At 33.7% G+C, this 17,923-nt stretch overlaps 1 protein-coding gene across 3 annotated transcripts in view; it reads right to left on the minus strand.

Annotated features, from left to right (window-relative positions):
- GRIK2 (glutamate ionotropic receptor kainate type subunit 2) overlaps positions 1 to 17,923 on the minus strand; it is a 670,079-nt gene that overhangs the window by 356,694 nt on the left and 295,462 nt on the right. For all 3 annotated transcript variants that reach the window (XM_047102336.1, XM_047102337.1, XM_047102338.1), the window contains exons 5-6: positions 16,893 to 16,946; positions 12,986 to 13,159 (exon numbers count right to left, since the gene is read on the minus strand). In XM_047102336.1, the coding sequence (XP_046958292.1) occupies positions 12,986 to 13,159; positions 16,893 to 16,946 (228 nt within the window). The remainder of the gene's footprint in view (positions 1 to 12,985; positions 13,160 to 16,892; positions 16,947 to 17,923) is intronic.

A 17,923-nucleotide genomic window follows, 5' to 3' on the forward strand; every position in this document is an offset into this window, starting at 1 on the left:
TTAGGTATCATCATCATCTCAGATCCTACAAGTCTGCAATCAATGCCATCCCGTTTCTAAGCCACCTCCTGCAGGTGGCCGCATGTTTATTAAAAGCATTAGTGTCTTCCCAGTCACTTAAACTGGGAAGCTCAAAGGCCTATCTTATCTCCTTATTCTCCTTTCCCATCTCAAAAAAAAAAGTCTTCCTGTTCAATCATTCTTTGAGTCTTATCTACTCTACTTCCAGTCCTTATTACTGTAGGCTTGGATTACAGCTTCCTGCCTCCATTGGAGTGAGTCTAATGCACCTGCACAGTGTCACCAGATGAGACTTTCTGGGAGCAGGATGAGCACGTTATCAAATTAGAAAGGCCTTAGACATAAAGCTCAGCTCCATCTTCTGATTTGAATGTCCTTGCACAACATACTAAACATATTTGAGTCCCAGTTCCATCATTTGTAAAGTGAGAAATAAAACATGTAGCATTTGGGGGATAATCAGAGGTAGTATAAGGCAAGCGTATCTTTACATAACTACCACAAATGGCATAATGTTTAGTAAAGAGTAGATACACAGTAAATGGCAAATATTACTTTTTTTGAACTCCCCTATCCTAGAACATTTAATAACGTCTTTCCATTCTCTTCTTCCAACATGGCCTTGCTGATCTCACCTAGTCTTATTCGCACTACCTCCTCCAAAATTCCTTTTCCAATCACACAAAATTCTTAGATTGTTATAACACTGTGGAAGATGTGCCCAGTACTTGGTGATGCTGGAATAGTAATAACAGTAAAAGTAACAGAATTATGTTGAAAGAAATATCAAATTATCTTGGCGTAAGTTTTCTTGTTCTGAACAGATCCATCAAAATGACCTTATTTATTTATTGATTTAAGTAGATGTATGCCAACTCTGCACCAACTCTGTAGTGGCCGTAGCAACCATGCATTTGATTTTACAGAGACCACTCTTTCCTCCTTAGCACCAGGGGCTTGAAAGTTGGTGGGAGGTGAGAAGATAAATTTGCAAAAGGGCTAAGGAAACTCGTTGGAGGAAAACAGCCAAGACCCCAATTCAGAATGCCCCCAACTAAGAGAGCACAGTTAAGACAAGGCCTGAGAGCACTGGGGAGGGGCTGGGTCTGCAAACAAGCTGGGACTGATGTGGGGTTTCTGACTCAGCCACATGGGCACAATGGGTAGGTGCATGTTTGTTGTGTAAACTAAAAAGCTAGATAACTGAAAGCTGGAATAGTGGGGATCCAGACCAATGTGAGAATGAATTTGAGCCTTAGCCCCAATGCTGAGTGACCAAAAGAACATGGAGAGACAATTGGCAAATATAGCCTCTAACACAAGAGGCAACAGAAACATGGGTACACAGAGATGACCATTTGACTGCCACATTTTCAGCAGAAATACCAGGATGCCAAGTCTGACACAGCTCCAGGATCCAGTACCACTTTCTGAAGTGCTTCAAACCTGGTCGCAGCTATGGAATTCTCCAGCTGGAAAACAGTATGTCTGACTGGAGCAACCTACAAGCACCAACTGGCCTGATCAAACTGACCATGTCTCACAGGATGGTAGATGTTTGATCATGTCCAGTGAGGGAACTACAAAGACAGGGAACTGTTGTTCCTGTTTTATGTGAAGTTGAGATTACATCCTAAACAAAAAGTGGGTAAACTCCTATCTAAAAACACTATTTTCTACATATATTCCTTACTACATGCCAACGTTTATTATTATTATTATTATTATTATTATTATTATTTAAGGCTGTGTTTTACTTTCCTTACTAAATTGATAATTCATCATGTATATATGTATATAGATATACATATATATACATACACACATATATATATTTGTCATCCATATGGTCTAATACCACACATTGCATATAATAGATGTTCAATAAATATTTGGAGAATGAATTAATGAGTAACAATACATAGGAATTTTTCATGAAGGATTGATTTGGTACCATTTCAACATCTGTGTCTGTTTAATAACTTAGCTTTTCTTTTCTGGTTCAATTTGGTCACAGGGTATTCTGAAGATTAATGAATAAAATATTTATGAACTCTTTTAGAAAGGCAAATGAAAGATCAACATAATATTTCCTCTCTGCATAATAAAGAAAGAGAATTCCTAATATCCTTTAGGCAAATTCACCTTAAAACTCTTCATTTCATTTTGTCTGAAATATTCTTTTGATTTATTAATGTGGATTTAAAGAGTATTGGCCAAGCATATCTTGGATATTAGTGCATCAGAGTAGATCTTTGACCATTTCTTAAACCTTTAAATCACAAAACTGCATAGGCTACACTTTTTAAAAAATTGTCTTTCTAGTGTAAGTATAATTACTTAGGTACCACTGATGAAATTAACATCAACAAATTGATAGTAAAGCTGGTGATGATTCATGTTCATTCATTCACATAACCTCAACCAGCACATCAAAGTAAACAACTACCTGCTCTTAGATCTTTTTACATAGTTGCATGCTTATACACTTGTCGTATTTGTATACACAGGGTATCAGAAGACTTTGAGAGTGATGAAGTTTACTCTGAACAGAAATATCACTTACACTAAATGCAAAAATTGTATTTGCCTTGAAGTGAATGGATACCGATTTTGGAGGATTTTCTATGTGCTAGATACTGTCTTTGAGCAGTATAAAAGTTATGTATTTAATCTTCACAGTGACATTTTGATGTAGGCATTACTATTTCCACTAAATAGATGAGGTACTTGATGCTCAGAAATGTTAGGTAAGTAGCAGAAGTTTACAAAAGTAATAATAGGTAGATTTCAGTTTTAACAGTCAGGCGATTCTGATTCCAAAGTTTTTACTTGAAGGTAGAAATAGATTTAACAGTCTTTAATAATTGACATAAAAGAGCCAAGCAAAAATCCAACCTTTAATTCTATGCCAACAAGCCATCTTTTTAATCTAAAAAAGTAGGGAGGAAATAAATGATACACAACCAGAAGTTTCATAAACTTCTAACTAGATTTAAAACCTGTTCAATAGTGATATATCAGTCTAATTGCACATTTCAAATTATTGTGATTGGGTCCAGTTTTAAAGAAGCGTACTAGATTCAAGTACCAAGTAGATTCTGTATGAATCTTCCTTAGTTCTCTATGTCAATTAACCATCCAATACACACACACACACACACACACACACACACTCACTCACTCACACACACCAACTACTATGGTATTAATGCATACAAGAGATAACAAATGATGTTGGAATAATATTACTGAATTATTTTTTAAAGTAATCTCTACCCCCAACATGAGGCTTGAACTCACGAACCTGAGACCAAGACTAGCATGTTCTGCCGACTGAGCCAGCCAGACAACCCCATGGTTGAGTTAATTAAACTATAAACACCATATCAAAATTTGTTCTACATTTATAAGGCACCAGGAGTTTAGGAGGAGTCATTGATATAGTTTGTAATTATAAAAATTTAGATAGGTTAATATTTTTATATGTTAATGCATTATCTCTTTCAATCTTTAGAACAACACACAAAATTGATTATTTCTATTTGACAAGTGAGGCTCAAAGAGGTTAAGTAACTTGCCTGAAGTAACAGCATTAGAAATGGCTGAAAATGGGATGCAGATGCTGACTTCTGATCCCTATTTATTAATTTAATTTTATTTGGGAAGGAAACGGTGTGAAAATTTGTACATTAAAGTTGAAGAAGAAGCACTAAATGTAACATTTTTTGCTGGTCTCTAATTCATCATACCTAAATTTTACCTTTGGATGCTAAAGGACTCCTTTATATTTGCTTCAGACTATAGTACAGGGATCTTCCCTTATATATCATCTACCCATTCTATGTATCTGCATCTATAAAATGAGGATTATAACTGCCCCATGATATTGTTGGAGGTAATAATAATATTAGGATGCAGTAAGTGTTAAATACATTTCACAGTTAGGTCATTTTATAGTTGAGATTGTCAATAGAAAAGGTAACATGTATCAGGAGCTAGATTCAAAGTTTATATACAAAGTCCTTGTTTGAATCAAACTTCCTAGGCTGCTGTACATTCTAGGGCCCTTAATGTTCATACTTCATAAATGTGTATGTTCCTACTTCTAATAACACAGTCAGATAATTCTTGGATAATTCAGGCAAGAGCATTTCTGCATTGGTAAGATACAGGTGTAGGTTATCTAAAAACAAAAAAAGAGGAAAATATCTACTGTTGTATCTATCTACATGAAAAAAAGTTACAATTATTGTTTATTATATATAACACAAATTTCACTATATAACAAATCCTTGACTTATTTGTAACATTTTCTAGCTATCTTAATTTTTAAATATAATTCTTCTGAAATTGAGCATGACAAAACAAGCTACAATTTGTTATAAGTCACGGTTGCAAAGAAGGAAAATTTGTTAAAATTTGACAGGAATACTGAGTCTAAAATTAATAAAATATAAAATTAAATGTTACATATTTATACATAAATATTTTATAAATAGTTAACACTTAATACTTAATTTAAAAATCTATTAAAAATACACATATTTAGTATACTGAGGCCATATATTATAAACGATAATTATCCTAATAATATTGGAGCCACTAACATTGTCTCTCTAGCAGATAAATAAGGATACGGCTTACCTTTTATAACAATATCTAAAAGTAATATAAATCTATATAAATATAAATAATAAACATTATTATTATTATTTATTTAAAATTGAGGGGTGCCTGGCTAGTTCAGTCAGAACAGCATGGGACTCTTGAAATTAGGGTTCTGAATTTGAGCTCCATGTTAGGTGTAGAGATTATAAATAAATAAATAATAAAAGTTAAAAATAGGGGTGCCTGGGTGGCTCAGTGGGTTAAGTGTCTGACTCGTGATTTTGGCCAGGTCAAAATCTCACTTTTTTGTGAGTTCAAGCCTGCATGGGCTTTGTACTGACAACAATGGCACCTGCTTGAGATTCTTCTCTCTCTGACCCTCCCGCTTGCACTCTGTCTCTTTCAAAATAAATAAACTTAAAAAAAAATTAAAAATTAAACTTTATTTTATTTAAAGACTGTAGTGAGGCCAAGATATCTTTTATCTGGTATTGCATTTCAATGTTTTTAATATAAATTCTAAAATTATAAAAATAATAAATAAAATTCCTAAAATAAATTCCTAAAATTATGAATAAAATGGAATAATACAAAAAAATATAGTTTTGATAGTAATCACCACTAGTCTACTCCCTTTCAGTCCATACCCTATTTCTAAATACAGAAGGTAGCTTCGCTTTGTGTATTTTATTCTTTTTTTAAATTTCTTTTTTTCAATGTTTATTTATTTTTGGGACAGAGAGAGACAGAGCATGAACGGGGGAGGGGCAGAGAGAGAGGGAGACACAGAATCGGAAACAGGCTCCAGGCTCTGAGCCATCAGCCCAGAGCATGACGCGGGGCTCGAACTCACGGACCGCGAGATCGTGACCTGGGTGAAGTCGGACGCTTAACCGACTGCGCCACCCAGGCGCCCCAATGTGTATTTTATTCTTAAGGTGAACAAACAGTCAAAAAATGCTTTGTGCATTGTAGAATAGATTCACTCTCTTTTTATTTTAGAAATAGATCCAATGAAGAGAAGGTACTATTGTTTATAGCAACTGTTAATCTTCCTTAGTCAGAACTTTTCTGTAGTTCATTATGAATCTGTATCTGAGTAATAATATTTCTTGTTATTTATATGCCTCGGTGCCATTTCTTCCTCTCTGGTTTAAATAATTTCAACCAGTATTTCATGCTGACTTTATTCTGAATTTCTATATGTTAAATGTTATACATTTATAATTGTCTATTAACTAAATGGTATGTAAAAATTTTATCCCAGCTTTTCTCCCATTGTTTCCCAATCCATTTTCCTCTAATCCAGGATGGTGAACACTATGTCAAGTTTGCTGTTAGCCCCTTTCTAACCTGAATGTCTGCTCTAGTAAAAGAATCTATTGCTTATTTTCTTAACCATTCTCTATTCCCTTTATATTGTGCCCTGTACTTGCTTTCCTTACACCATCTGTGATTGATTATACCTATATGTAACTATATAGCTATTAAATGTAAAATAAGAAGTTGAGGAAAGTTGTGAACAGTAATGTATTAATACAAGTTTGTATTGCATGATTTTAGATAAGTGTTTTAAAGATAAAATTTGCTCTTGAGGATAGAAGGGGTAAAAAAAAAATCTCATGATTCAACCCTACTTTTTTAAGTGAAAAGTTTAAAAATTGGCCTAAAAAATAACATGGGGCGCCTGGGTGGCTCAGTTGGTGGAGTGTCCGACTTCGGCTCAGGTCATGATCTGGCGGTCTGTGAGTTCAAGCCCCGCGTCGGGCTCTGTGCTGACAGCTCAAAGCCTGGAGCCTGCTTCAGATTCTGTGTCTCCCTCTTTCTCTGCCCCTTCCCCGCTCTGTCTCTGTCTCTCAAAAATGAATAAACGTTAAAAATTTTTTTTTTAAAAAAATAACATGATTATGAAGGAAATGATTCATTGCAACCGCCATTTTCCATGTAAGGAACAATTACTTAAAATGGAAACTCCAACTCTTCACCAGCTTTAGATAAATGCTGATTACTTAATCTGTCAATGAGCAAAGGCAATTAAATGGAATGTTGTATGTTAATGAAACAATGGGGATGTTAGGTCATCTCAATTATTTATATTCAGATTTAACTTGCAGCCTAGTATATCATGGAAGATTAATAGGTATTAAAATGAAGAAATATAGTGCCATTCTGTTATCCATGCCACAAATTCTATGTCCTTTTACCATTCAGTAAATCAATCATATACAAATGTAATGAATGTTGTGTTTATGATTTCATAATATACTCTGAAATATCTTATGCAAATATTTCTTCTATAATGATTATAATATAGACCCCTAAATATTTCTTCTGTGGTAAAGACAAGAATAAAACTAGCAGTTATGTTGATAAACATTGTTAAATGTTACACATTTTTCAGCAAACTATTAAGAAGTCATGAAAAACTCCTGGTAAATTTATGTTTGTCTTTTGCTATCACAAAATAGCATGGAAAACAAGGAATTTTAACAAGAATTTGAAAGAAGACTTAGGAAACTAGATCAATCAAAGACACACAAAATTGGGAAGAAGTCAACAAGTTCGAATACGATTTTTGTACTGACAGAGATGTGAGATGTGATCATTGAGACACTAACTTCTGATTTTGTCAATTTCCTAAGCTCTGTGAGTAAACAGACATATTGTCTTCACCACCAAATTTTGAATGCCTGGTATCAAGCCCAGAATACACAGCACACACACAATTAAAATTGATAACAGAAAAAACAATTAAGTTATCACTTGGCTACTTTTTATTCCTCTGGTGTTTTAGTGGGATGCAAGATAAAGTCAGATTTTTCAAAATGCCTTTATTGATTAAAAAATGAAGAGTTAGTTTGATCCGTTGTCTGGTAAAACCTTATATTCTCTTTTCAACTGAATCGAAGAAAACAGCTTCAGCTGATTAAGCAGACAGCGGCAAAGATAGGCTTGTAGTTCTAGAAGTAAATGAATGCCTGCCTGGTCATACTTCATATCTCTGTGATTCTATTTTCTAAAGGTAAATCTTTGTACAGTAGCAGAGTGATCACTACTGCACCCTTCATATATAAGCTAACTCCCTGCTGTGAATTGGTACACATTTATCTTTAAAGTTAATCAAATGATGACAGAAATTATAAACTTTCTGCGCTATGGTCTGTCATTATAAATAAATAGTTTTTAGGAGGACATTGGAACTTAAATACATAAAGACTCGCCTCTCTTATAAACGTTTTCACTCTTTGGTAAAAGAGAAGGGACAGAACTTTTTTAACTCACTAAACTTTCACTATTTAATCAGAAGTATTTCTAAGCTTTTGCCTTTTAATAAATTTTGTCTAACAAATATGTGAGATTAGCCTAATTTCATTTTCTAAATGATTAGATACCTCAACAATAAAATGTAACTATGCAAATTTTAAAAAAAGCTCCCTAAAACATATTTGGGAAAATGAGAGAATCTAGTGATGAGAACACAGCTGTAATGTGATTAGAATAAATTAACACACACATTTATTCAGTCAGCCATTCCTTCCTTCATTATTAAGGAATGAAGGGCTTAACTAGTACAGGGCATTCAAAGATAAGGAAACCTACTTCTTGCCTCCAAAGAATTATAGTCTTTTGGAAAAGAGATGTGAAAACAAACAAAAATACCAGAGCTAAATTTCAACATGGGGTTTAAACAAAATGTGCATAAATGAAGGAACACACAGGTAAAAATCACAAAAAAAGGTAACAGATGATCTGAAATTCAGAGCACAAGGAGGAAGAGGCCAAACATTCAGATAATGGGAGCACCCCATAGTGAGATGAGGAGGACCCCGTATTGTGGTGAGATGGGTGGCTTCAAAGTGCAGGGAGCAAACAGGAGGCTGAACAAGCAGCAGAAGCCAGATCATGGAGGGCCTTGTAGGTTTGGCAAATGGGTTGAAATCTCATCTAGCAAATGACAAGGAGTCATGAGCCATGTTCACACTAGAAAGAAGGTAAATGTAGGGGAGAGATGTTAGGGCTGGGACTTCAGTGAGGAGACTTGCAACAGCCAGAGGAGAGATCACATGGTTCTTAACTAAGACGTGGGTCTATGGGGGGAAAGAAGAATGTAGTGAAGAAAGATATTGAGATAGTAGGTTTGACAGTGTTTGATGACTGTTGGGTGTGAAAAGAGGGGTAAGGAAATGGAGATAGCAGTTGGTATTCAAAGTTTGTATTTCCAAAATTTTAATCTCCCTATAGTAATTCAAATGATGTAGCCAAGCAACACAATCATTATTGATTTATGTTTTAAATTAATATTATCAAGGAATATATGTTACACATCAACATAAGGAAACAAATGGTACTTTTAAGCTACCGGATAAAGACAGGTCCATTAGTACTAATAAGTATAGGCATGATGGCAGCATTGGGAAAAAAAATGTCTTGGACACAGCTGTTTAAACTGATCTGGAGGTATTTCTACTTGATTTCATCATCTTGAATTGAGATTGCTGCAAATTCAATATATCAATAATAATTACAGCTATCATCAGCTCTGATGGGTTCAAAAAAGTGAATTCCTGCCCTTTGGTAACTGTGTGTGGAAAAGGCAGATGTCTGGGCAGAAGACTGGGAGCTGTGTCATCTGATCAGCAGTAAAGAACAGTGGTAATATCCACTTAGGGGACGTCCATACTCCTAGGAGCATGGAAACATGTAAATAATCAGCAAAGAATGCACAATAGAGAAAGGTTTTTATAGTAAAGGCTCATGTCTGGGGAGAAGTCTAGCACGCTGACTGGACGGCAGTGTGTGGACATTGGGGGAAGTGTGAGAAAGGTGACATGAATTAAAAACAAACAAACAAAAAACTCTAATGTGTGAAGGGTTGGACTTCCTTTTTCACATCCTCCTTGAAGAGATTGGGCTTGGATATACTGTGTGACTTGGTTTCTTGGTTGGGTTTGTAACAAATGAAGATAAAAATTTTACTGAGCTAATAACATTAATATCTTTATTATGATGACCCCAAACTATAGAAGAAACCACAACAGGATAAATGGTCTTGTATTCAATAATCATTTAGCAGATAAACACTTGACCCAAGGGTCAGTTAAGGTGCTAACTCAACCAGAAAAATTCTTATGAATACAATTCATTGTTTCCATTTATAGCTCAACATGAAGGAAGAATTTGAAAGTCTAAGCACTATGATCTTACATACTGACAAATGACTGTGATACTGATAATAATAGGTCTTGCTCCAAGTACTAGGGACTTTGCTGATAATCTCATTTCTTTATGGTACCATAGGGAGAAAAAAAGAACAAGAGATATATAAACACTGAGATCTCATGAATTGACTGAAGGGAATGTTGCCAACACCACAATGCCAGGCTATAATTCTTTTCTTTTCTTTTCTAACTAGACTCCTCTTAATTTCCTGACTTCATTCATGGTGGGAATAGCCTATTAATTTCTTTTTCTAAACATTTAATGAATGAGAAAATGCTTACAATATGATCTTTAATGAAAAAGAAAAATAATACTCATGCAAGGCATAAGAATACCATTTTTATGCAGACCTTATACTGGTTTTATTTTTATCATAATCATGCACTATTAAAATTAAGAATTAATTGTATATACTTAAAATATTTTACATATTATATTTTATACTACTATATAATGGTATATAATGAGAAGATTTTTAAAGATATTATCATTTTTCAAAGGGGAATTTTTAAAAAGTAATCAATCTGCATCCATTTTGGAAGACATCTTTATTTTAACAGCAAACTTCATGTCTACTTCCAAAATAGTTTCTGTTCCATGCTCTATGTATAAATATAATAAAATAAATAACTGGTCTACATTTTTAGATAAGAAATATTATTCAGAAAGCACTCACACAAGTAAATTTATCTTCAGCTCACTCATTTAAAAAATGTTTTCATTTTTAAATCTCAAGTGTTCTGGTGAAAACTTTGTAGTTTGAAGAAACTAAAAATATATAAATGATGGGGCAATCATCTCTTATATGTGAACATTTTTGATTCTGTCTTATTTAGTATGCCACCTGGAAATGACTATAGCAAAGGTAAAAGTGTTGGCATCGAATATTTGTCTAAAGACTTCAAAATCCATGGTCTGTATACAATGTGCAGAGTTTTCAATTAAATAGGCTAATTTTCTCATTTTCTTGCCAGTGCATTTTCATTCTATCACTTATCCACTCTTACCAAATCACCTGCCAATTCAGAAGGACGGAATTGAGGAGGCATGGACTCATGGCTAGAAACAAACAAACAGATAAACAAACAAAAAACCCAGACCTGTATTCCTCCTAACACCCTTTTTGTTCCATCTTCTGAAGGTTAATTCTCTCCAAGAGACCTTGCCTTACTGGATGACAAGAAATTAATACATCTTCCTTTGTATTTATCTGTCTTTCAAGAGTCTCAATAAGTTACTTACAAGTTAGTACTTTGTTTCAGGGGATGGCATGTGGAGTCATACAGGGAATCATACAGAAATATAGAGATACCTAAGTAAAACTGGGTAATTTTTCTGATTCTGATATATAAAGCAGAACACTAATCCTTGAGCATATTAGTAGAAGTCAGAGTTAAATGTTAAGTAAAGTCTTAAAATTGCCATAATATCATTGATTTTTCCTAAAAATCATTCAAAAAAGACTTTGAGTAACAATAAGATATCCATCGTGAAGTTAAAAATTGACAAAGTTAGCTAAAACCATATGTGGGAAAAAATATGTACATGATTAAAATGACAATTAAAAATATAGGACATATTTTAGTTTAAAAAATAACATTGTCTTGTTAAGTTCCAAAAGTTCAATTCAACATCTTCAAACTGAGAATAAAGCATAATATTTGTAATTTTTTAGGTTGTATTTTATTTTTAATCTGGATATACTTTAGAGAAAAAAATATATTCATTTTAAAGTTATTTAGATATTTTCCTCCCAATAAAGTTTCTCAAATATATCTTAGGTCAATACCAAAATATTAGAATAAGTCAACTATTTCCATTTTTTTGTAAAAGAGTGATATTCCCCTTATATTATTTCTTTAAAAATTATTATGAATATGAGATATTTTCAAATTCTATGAGGCTGTTTTTCTCAAAAAAAAATCTTCTTTTAAGGAAAAAAATAATCAAATTTTTACCTTTATTTTGCTACAATGTTAAAAACACACTTTGAACCCCTATTGAAGCAATTAATGGAAAGTTATAATCATAATAGAAAAATTCCACCCATCAGGATAGAGAATGTTATGCTTATAAAATTTCCATTTAGGCTGACACTTAATAAAAGCAGGTTGTAATGACTTAGGAAATGTACAGATTGCCATGGTGTTTAGCTGTTTCCTAAATTGTAGCAATTATTTGGTCTACAGAAAACAGATTTAATGAAAATGTATCAGACATTTATAATTTGTTTAAATAGAATAGTATAAAAGTAGTATAGTATAAATCTACCTGGTTTTATAAGGTAGCCAGTACTTATAGTTGGCTATTGAGCACTTGAAATGTCACTAGTCTGAATTAATATGTATGGTGTCAGATACACAACAATTTTCAAAGACTTAGTAGCAAAAAGAAAAAGAAAAACATCTGCCATAATTTTTATACTGATTACCTGTTCAAATAATAGTATTTTTAATACAATCAGTTAAATGACATAAATTAATAACATTGATTTTTACTTGGGTTTTTTTTTGTGTTTTTTTAACATAGCTATCAGAAAATGTTAAATTATATTTGTGCCTTGCCTTAGATTTTCACTGACAGCAGTGGTATAAATAGGTAAACTTCTAGAAGAATGTACCCTTCTTTACAGTTTATGTATAAATCCAGTTTCTAGGTGTAATCAAGAACTTGAAAATGATAAGTGTGATTATTGGTTGGTCTTGAGCCATAAAGAGTGAATAACTCAAAGGATATTTTTTGTGTGATGTAGGTCATCTATATGATATCAGAAACCAACAGGATGAAGAATAATCATGTATGGGTAGTTAAGATCAAAGGATAACTATTAGGTTAACATCTTCTTCTCAGTCTCTAATTTATCCTATATATGGCACCCATTAATCTTAGAGATATCTCTACATTGCAGGTATTCTAACTATAGTTGTAATGTCTTTTTAGACACTTGTATATATGTACAAATTTACCATATAAAATTAATTTAGAAAATCATAATAGAATTATTTGAAATAGTAGCTCGGATATCATGCCTTTGATGTCAAACAATTAAACCCAAGTTTGTATGCAGAAGATTTAAAGATTTATACAATATCACTTAAAACACACAAACTGATCTTTAAGTGGGAATTCATACCGTCATAAATCCATCCAGCAAACCTGAATCGGGTTTCGGAGGTGCCTGCAACCGTTCCATTGACCACTTTTCAATGATGGAGGAGACTTGTGTATTTTCTGTATTTAATATTCTGAACCCTGTCATGTTAACACCACTGTATCGGTAGGGCTCTACATCAAGAGCAAAGAGGTCCTGAAAGACAAATTTCTTTGTGTTATTATCAACAGAGTATATTCACAAACATGTATAATTAAAATAGTCAATTATTTTTACTTCCCTTAGAATAGCTAACATGATTGTTTCTCAAATGATGTTAACCATCACAAATCACCGAGATTCAAATAGGTTATTTTCATGCTTAGTCAATGCAAATGTATATATTCTAGATAAATATGTATGTATATATCATATTCTAATTCCACCAGTGAAACAACAGGCTTTTCTAAAACCTGCATTTAAGATTTGCATAAGCTTCCTTCTCCACGTTAAGGATAGATTGCCCTTAAATTTTATGCATAAACATTTTATTTTATTTTATTTTATTTATTTTTTTTTTAATTTTTTTTTCAACGTTTATTTATTTTTGGGACAGAGAGAGACAGAGCATGAATGGGGGAGGCGCAGAGAGAGAGGGAGACACAGATTCGGAAACAGGCTCCAGGCTCTGAGCCTTCAGCCCAGAGCCTGACGCGGGGCTCGAACTCACGGACCGCGAGATCGTGACCTGGGTGAAGTCGGACGCTTAACCGACTGCGCCACCCAGGCGCCCCAAACATTTTATTTTTAACTGACTCGATTTTTTTTTTCTATGCTCTTCTTCCTTGACTGGTGACTGGCACTTTTTTTGTTTTTGTTTTTTGTTTATTTGTTTTTTAAGAAACAGTTCATGATATATGGCTTCTAACAAAAATTACATTAAAGCTGAGAGAAAAAGTTAACAAAACTGGCCTTTTTGGTTGTGGAACCCTGGCAGTTCCTTTGTTTTATACTCTACCCAACAAGTTCACCGTAAGGAACATTTTAGATTTGGCTGCCATTTCCAGATGGTAGTGAATGTTCTGGCTTTGCCATTTCATTTTCCCAGGAGAGAGGGGCCAAAGCATCCAGAAAAGCTGGATGTCACCATAAGAACATGCAGCATATGGGACCTCTGCCCTCTTTCAAGCTGGCATTAGTTAATCCTTAGATCTTACAGACAATATTGGGAACCAGGGTAAGAGTAATGCCATTGGTCCTATAGGCAGCTTGTCCTGGATGCATACAGCTAACATAGGCCACAAAATAGGATTAAAATTTAGTGTAGAGCAGCTGATATTGGTCTGAACTGTGCTCTGTGCTGTGAAAAATATAAGGGATTTTTAGGTTTTTATTTTTCAACATTTGCAATCTAGCCAAGGACACACACACACACACACACACACACACACACACACACACAGGGGCAAAAGAGTAGAAGTGATAAGTGCAAGGAGTCAGAAGCAAGATGGGTAACTTTCCATTTTTATAGTCAAAAATAACTTCATAGAACAGATGGGATCTAAGCTGCCATTAAAGAATGGCCAGGCTCTTGGTAGGCAAAAGGAAAACAGATGTCATTCAAAGTGTCAGTAAAGGCACAAAAATTAGAAAACATAAAACCTATTCAGGAGACTGATCTAGATCAGTTTTTCTATAAAACAGAATTCATGAAGGAAAATAGCAACAACAGAAAATAGGAATGTTAGATTAAAATTAAATTAAAAAACGACCTTCAATTATAGGCTAATGACTTCTATAATCCTAAATGTGTTTTTCTTTTTTTTTTTAATTTATTTTTCCTTATTAAGGGATACTTTTGATTCCTCTAAAATCTTATGATTATGGTGGAACTTAGTTGTAACTGCATTGAAATAAAATTTGCTAATGAGTAAAGCCTTCCAATCCCTCTCCTGCAGCCTATCATTAAGTTTCTTACAGGCTGCAAAAAATAGCCTGGTGGGAAGTAATACAGAGATACAGCACAGTTAACCATAGTATTTGCAAGTAAAATACAAACTACTGTGTGAAGAAGCTCTATTGGAGGAGAGTTGTTTTTATAGGAAGCTACTGTGATAAACTACACTTTAGTAATTTGGTCTGATAGCTTCAAGAGTCCTAAAACCAAGGAGACCAAATTGAAGACTTTTGAGTTAACAGAAAGCATTGGTTAACCTGGTTATTGTGGGAATGGAGACACAAACTAGAGATAGTATGGAGGAAAAAACAGTAGAACTTTGTTGGTGATATAGGATTCAGACAATGGAAGTTTTGAAGGCAGTCAGAAGGGGTGTCAATTTAGAGAACAATACATTAAGGTTTAAATTATTTGAGATTATCTTAATGTGACAACAGACTTGTTCTGTAATGTAGCAAAATACAATTCAGGACTCTTACAAATGGACATTGAGATTTCATTTCATCAAAGGTAATAATTGAAGTTCTTACATGCATACTAGTTCTGAAGAAAATAATTAAAGAGGAAAAAGGAAAATAGGATAAAGTCTCAAACTTGGAGATACTCTCAAATTTTGGTGATAGGCAATAAAGGAGAATAGAATATGCCACCCCCAAATATGCCACTTTGCATGTGGATTACTGTGGTCTGAAGGCAACCAAGACCCAGTAGATTCAGGAAAACTTTTATGTCTGTTTTAACTATCTTAAACAATTTACACAGTGGTTCTGTACCAGAAAAAAAAAAAAAGAAAAAAAAAACTATTAATAGAAATAACTTTTTTTTTTTTATCTGAAAGATCTATCTGTATAGCAGGGTAAACTTCTAATTACCAAGTATCTGCTCTTTCTATCAGTCTGTGAATTACCTTCCTCCCATTTGAAGCCCCAGGCTCTCATCCCATTCCTTAGTTCAATTACCTGACCTGACCTTGAGTCTCATATCTTTGGGGCTCCTGATGTATGAAATTAAATTTGTTTTTTTTCTCCTGTTAATCTGTTTTATGTCAATTTAATTATTAGACCAGGCAAAGAACCTAGAAGGGAAGGAGGACAAATTTTCCACCCCTACAGCACTTAAGAATTAGTGACAGAGACAGTCATTTCACAGAGGAAGGAAAGTCAGGATAACATATTAATAAAGATATAGAACCAAGAGTAAGTAGATTTGATAAAAGACTGAGGTCAGAGTTTCATGCATAGTAAGGAAGAACTGTGTGGTGGGTGTGTAAAAACATAATATGAAGGTAACATTCAATTTGATAATTGCAAATTAAATCATATTGACTTTAAAAAATCCAACTAAAAATAGGCATAAACAGGACCGAAAATTTAATCTACCAAAACGTGTTTCAATAAATCTGGTTTTTGTAAAGTAAATAGAACTGAGATAACAACATAAAAATTTGTGCTTATCTAAAATACTGATTTCTTAGCAAATTAATTTTGAAATCTATAATGTTCTAGAAGTCCTCTAAAGCAATATATAAATAAGATATAATATTTTGAATTGATATCTAAAATAAAATTATTTCAAAATCAGGGGCGCCTGGGTGGCGCAGTCGGTTAAGCGTCCGACTTCAGCCAGGTCACGATCTCGCGGTCCGGGAGTTCGAGCCCCACGTCGGGCTCTGGGCTGATGGCTCAGAGCCTTGAGCCTGTTTCCGATTCTGTGTCTCCCTCTCTCTCTGCCCCTCCCCCGTTCATGCTCTGTCTCTCTGTGTCCCAAAAATAAATAAACGTTGAAAAAAAAATTTAAAAAAAAATCATCAGCTTCCCACCAAGAATTATTTGTTCCCAGTGATGATTCATTCCTCCTGTGTTTTATCAAAAAAAAAAAATAAGCTACAAAAGTGCCAGTCATTACTTCTCACTCAAAAACCCATTTTCCATCCTGAAAAGTCGTAGCAATAAAATTTACAGCATTATCTTTATGCTTTAATAAATTACTTACCAGAGTGGTAAAGATATAATGATAGTATTCTGTCATCATTCCCATAGCTAATGCCTACGAAGTAAAAAATAAAAATATTAATATTGAAGGTATACATCATATGAAATATGTCAATAGGAGAACAAAATAGTAGGGTACAATGAAGAATTAGGCTATAATATTCAGGTTACATTAAAACTGGATCAACCTAAATCTTTCCTCCATAGTTAAGGAAGATTAGTGGTTACTGAAGGAATTTCCGAACCAGTTCTCTCCATAGAAAGCTATTAGCTAAAAGTTTGCAATTGTAAAGCTTATGGCTTTACATATTAAAGGAGATATTAAATTTGAAACAAACCTGAAATTAGCACATTTTAGTTCATTATATTTGTAATGTCTCCACTACAAATATCCTAAGGAGGAACACAATTTTATTTTGATGAACACTATTACTCAATTAGGAAAAAAATTGTGGCAAAGGCAATGCTAATATGATTTTTAAAGTACTTTGGAGACTTTCCTTAGCATTAATGAAGCAACTGTAAATCACCACTATTCTTCAAAAAGTACAGATAAAAAAATGTTTTGTTTTTTTGTTTTTTTTTTTTTACTTTTACTAACAGACCAGTTGCAAATTACTATTTCATTTCATACTTCTGTGGTCCTTGTCAATTTTATTTATTTATTTATTTATTTATTTATTTATTTAACATTTATTTATTTTTGAGAAACAGAGTGAGACAAAGTGTGAGCGGGGGAGGGGCAGAGAGCAAAGGAGACACAGAATCTGAAGCAGGCTCCAGGCTCTGAGCAAGCGGTCAGCACAGAGCCTGATGCGGGGCTCAAACCCAGGAGCTATGAGATCATGAACCGAAGTCAGATGCTCAACTGACTCAGCCACCCAGGTGTCCCAGTCCTTGTCAATTTTAGATTATCAATCTTAAAATAAGGACTTTGGGTTAGAACTTTCAGACATGTCAATTTCTCCTTTGAAAAGGAGAACACTTTTTGAAATAGCTGTTTATCAATGAACAGTAGTTGGTGAATGTAAT

This window comes from Lynx rufus, unplaced genomic scaffold (genome assembly GCF_022079265.1).
Source record: "Lynx rufus isolate CCGP_SWC_20201006 ecotype Redwood Valley unplaced genomic scaffold, mLynRuf1.p SCAF_6, whole genome shotgun sequence".
Lineage (NCBI taxonomy): Eukaryota > Metazoa > Chordata > Mammalia > Carnivora > Felidae > Lynx > Lynx rufus.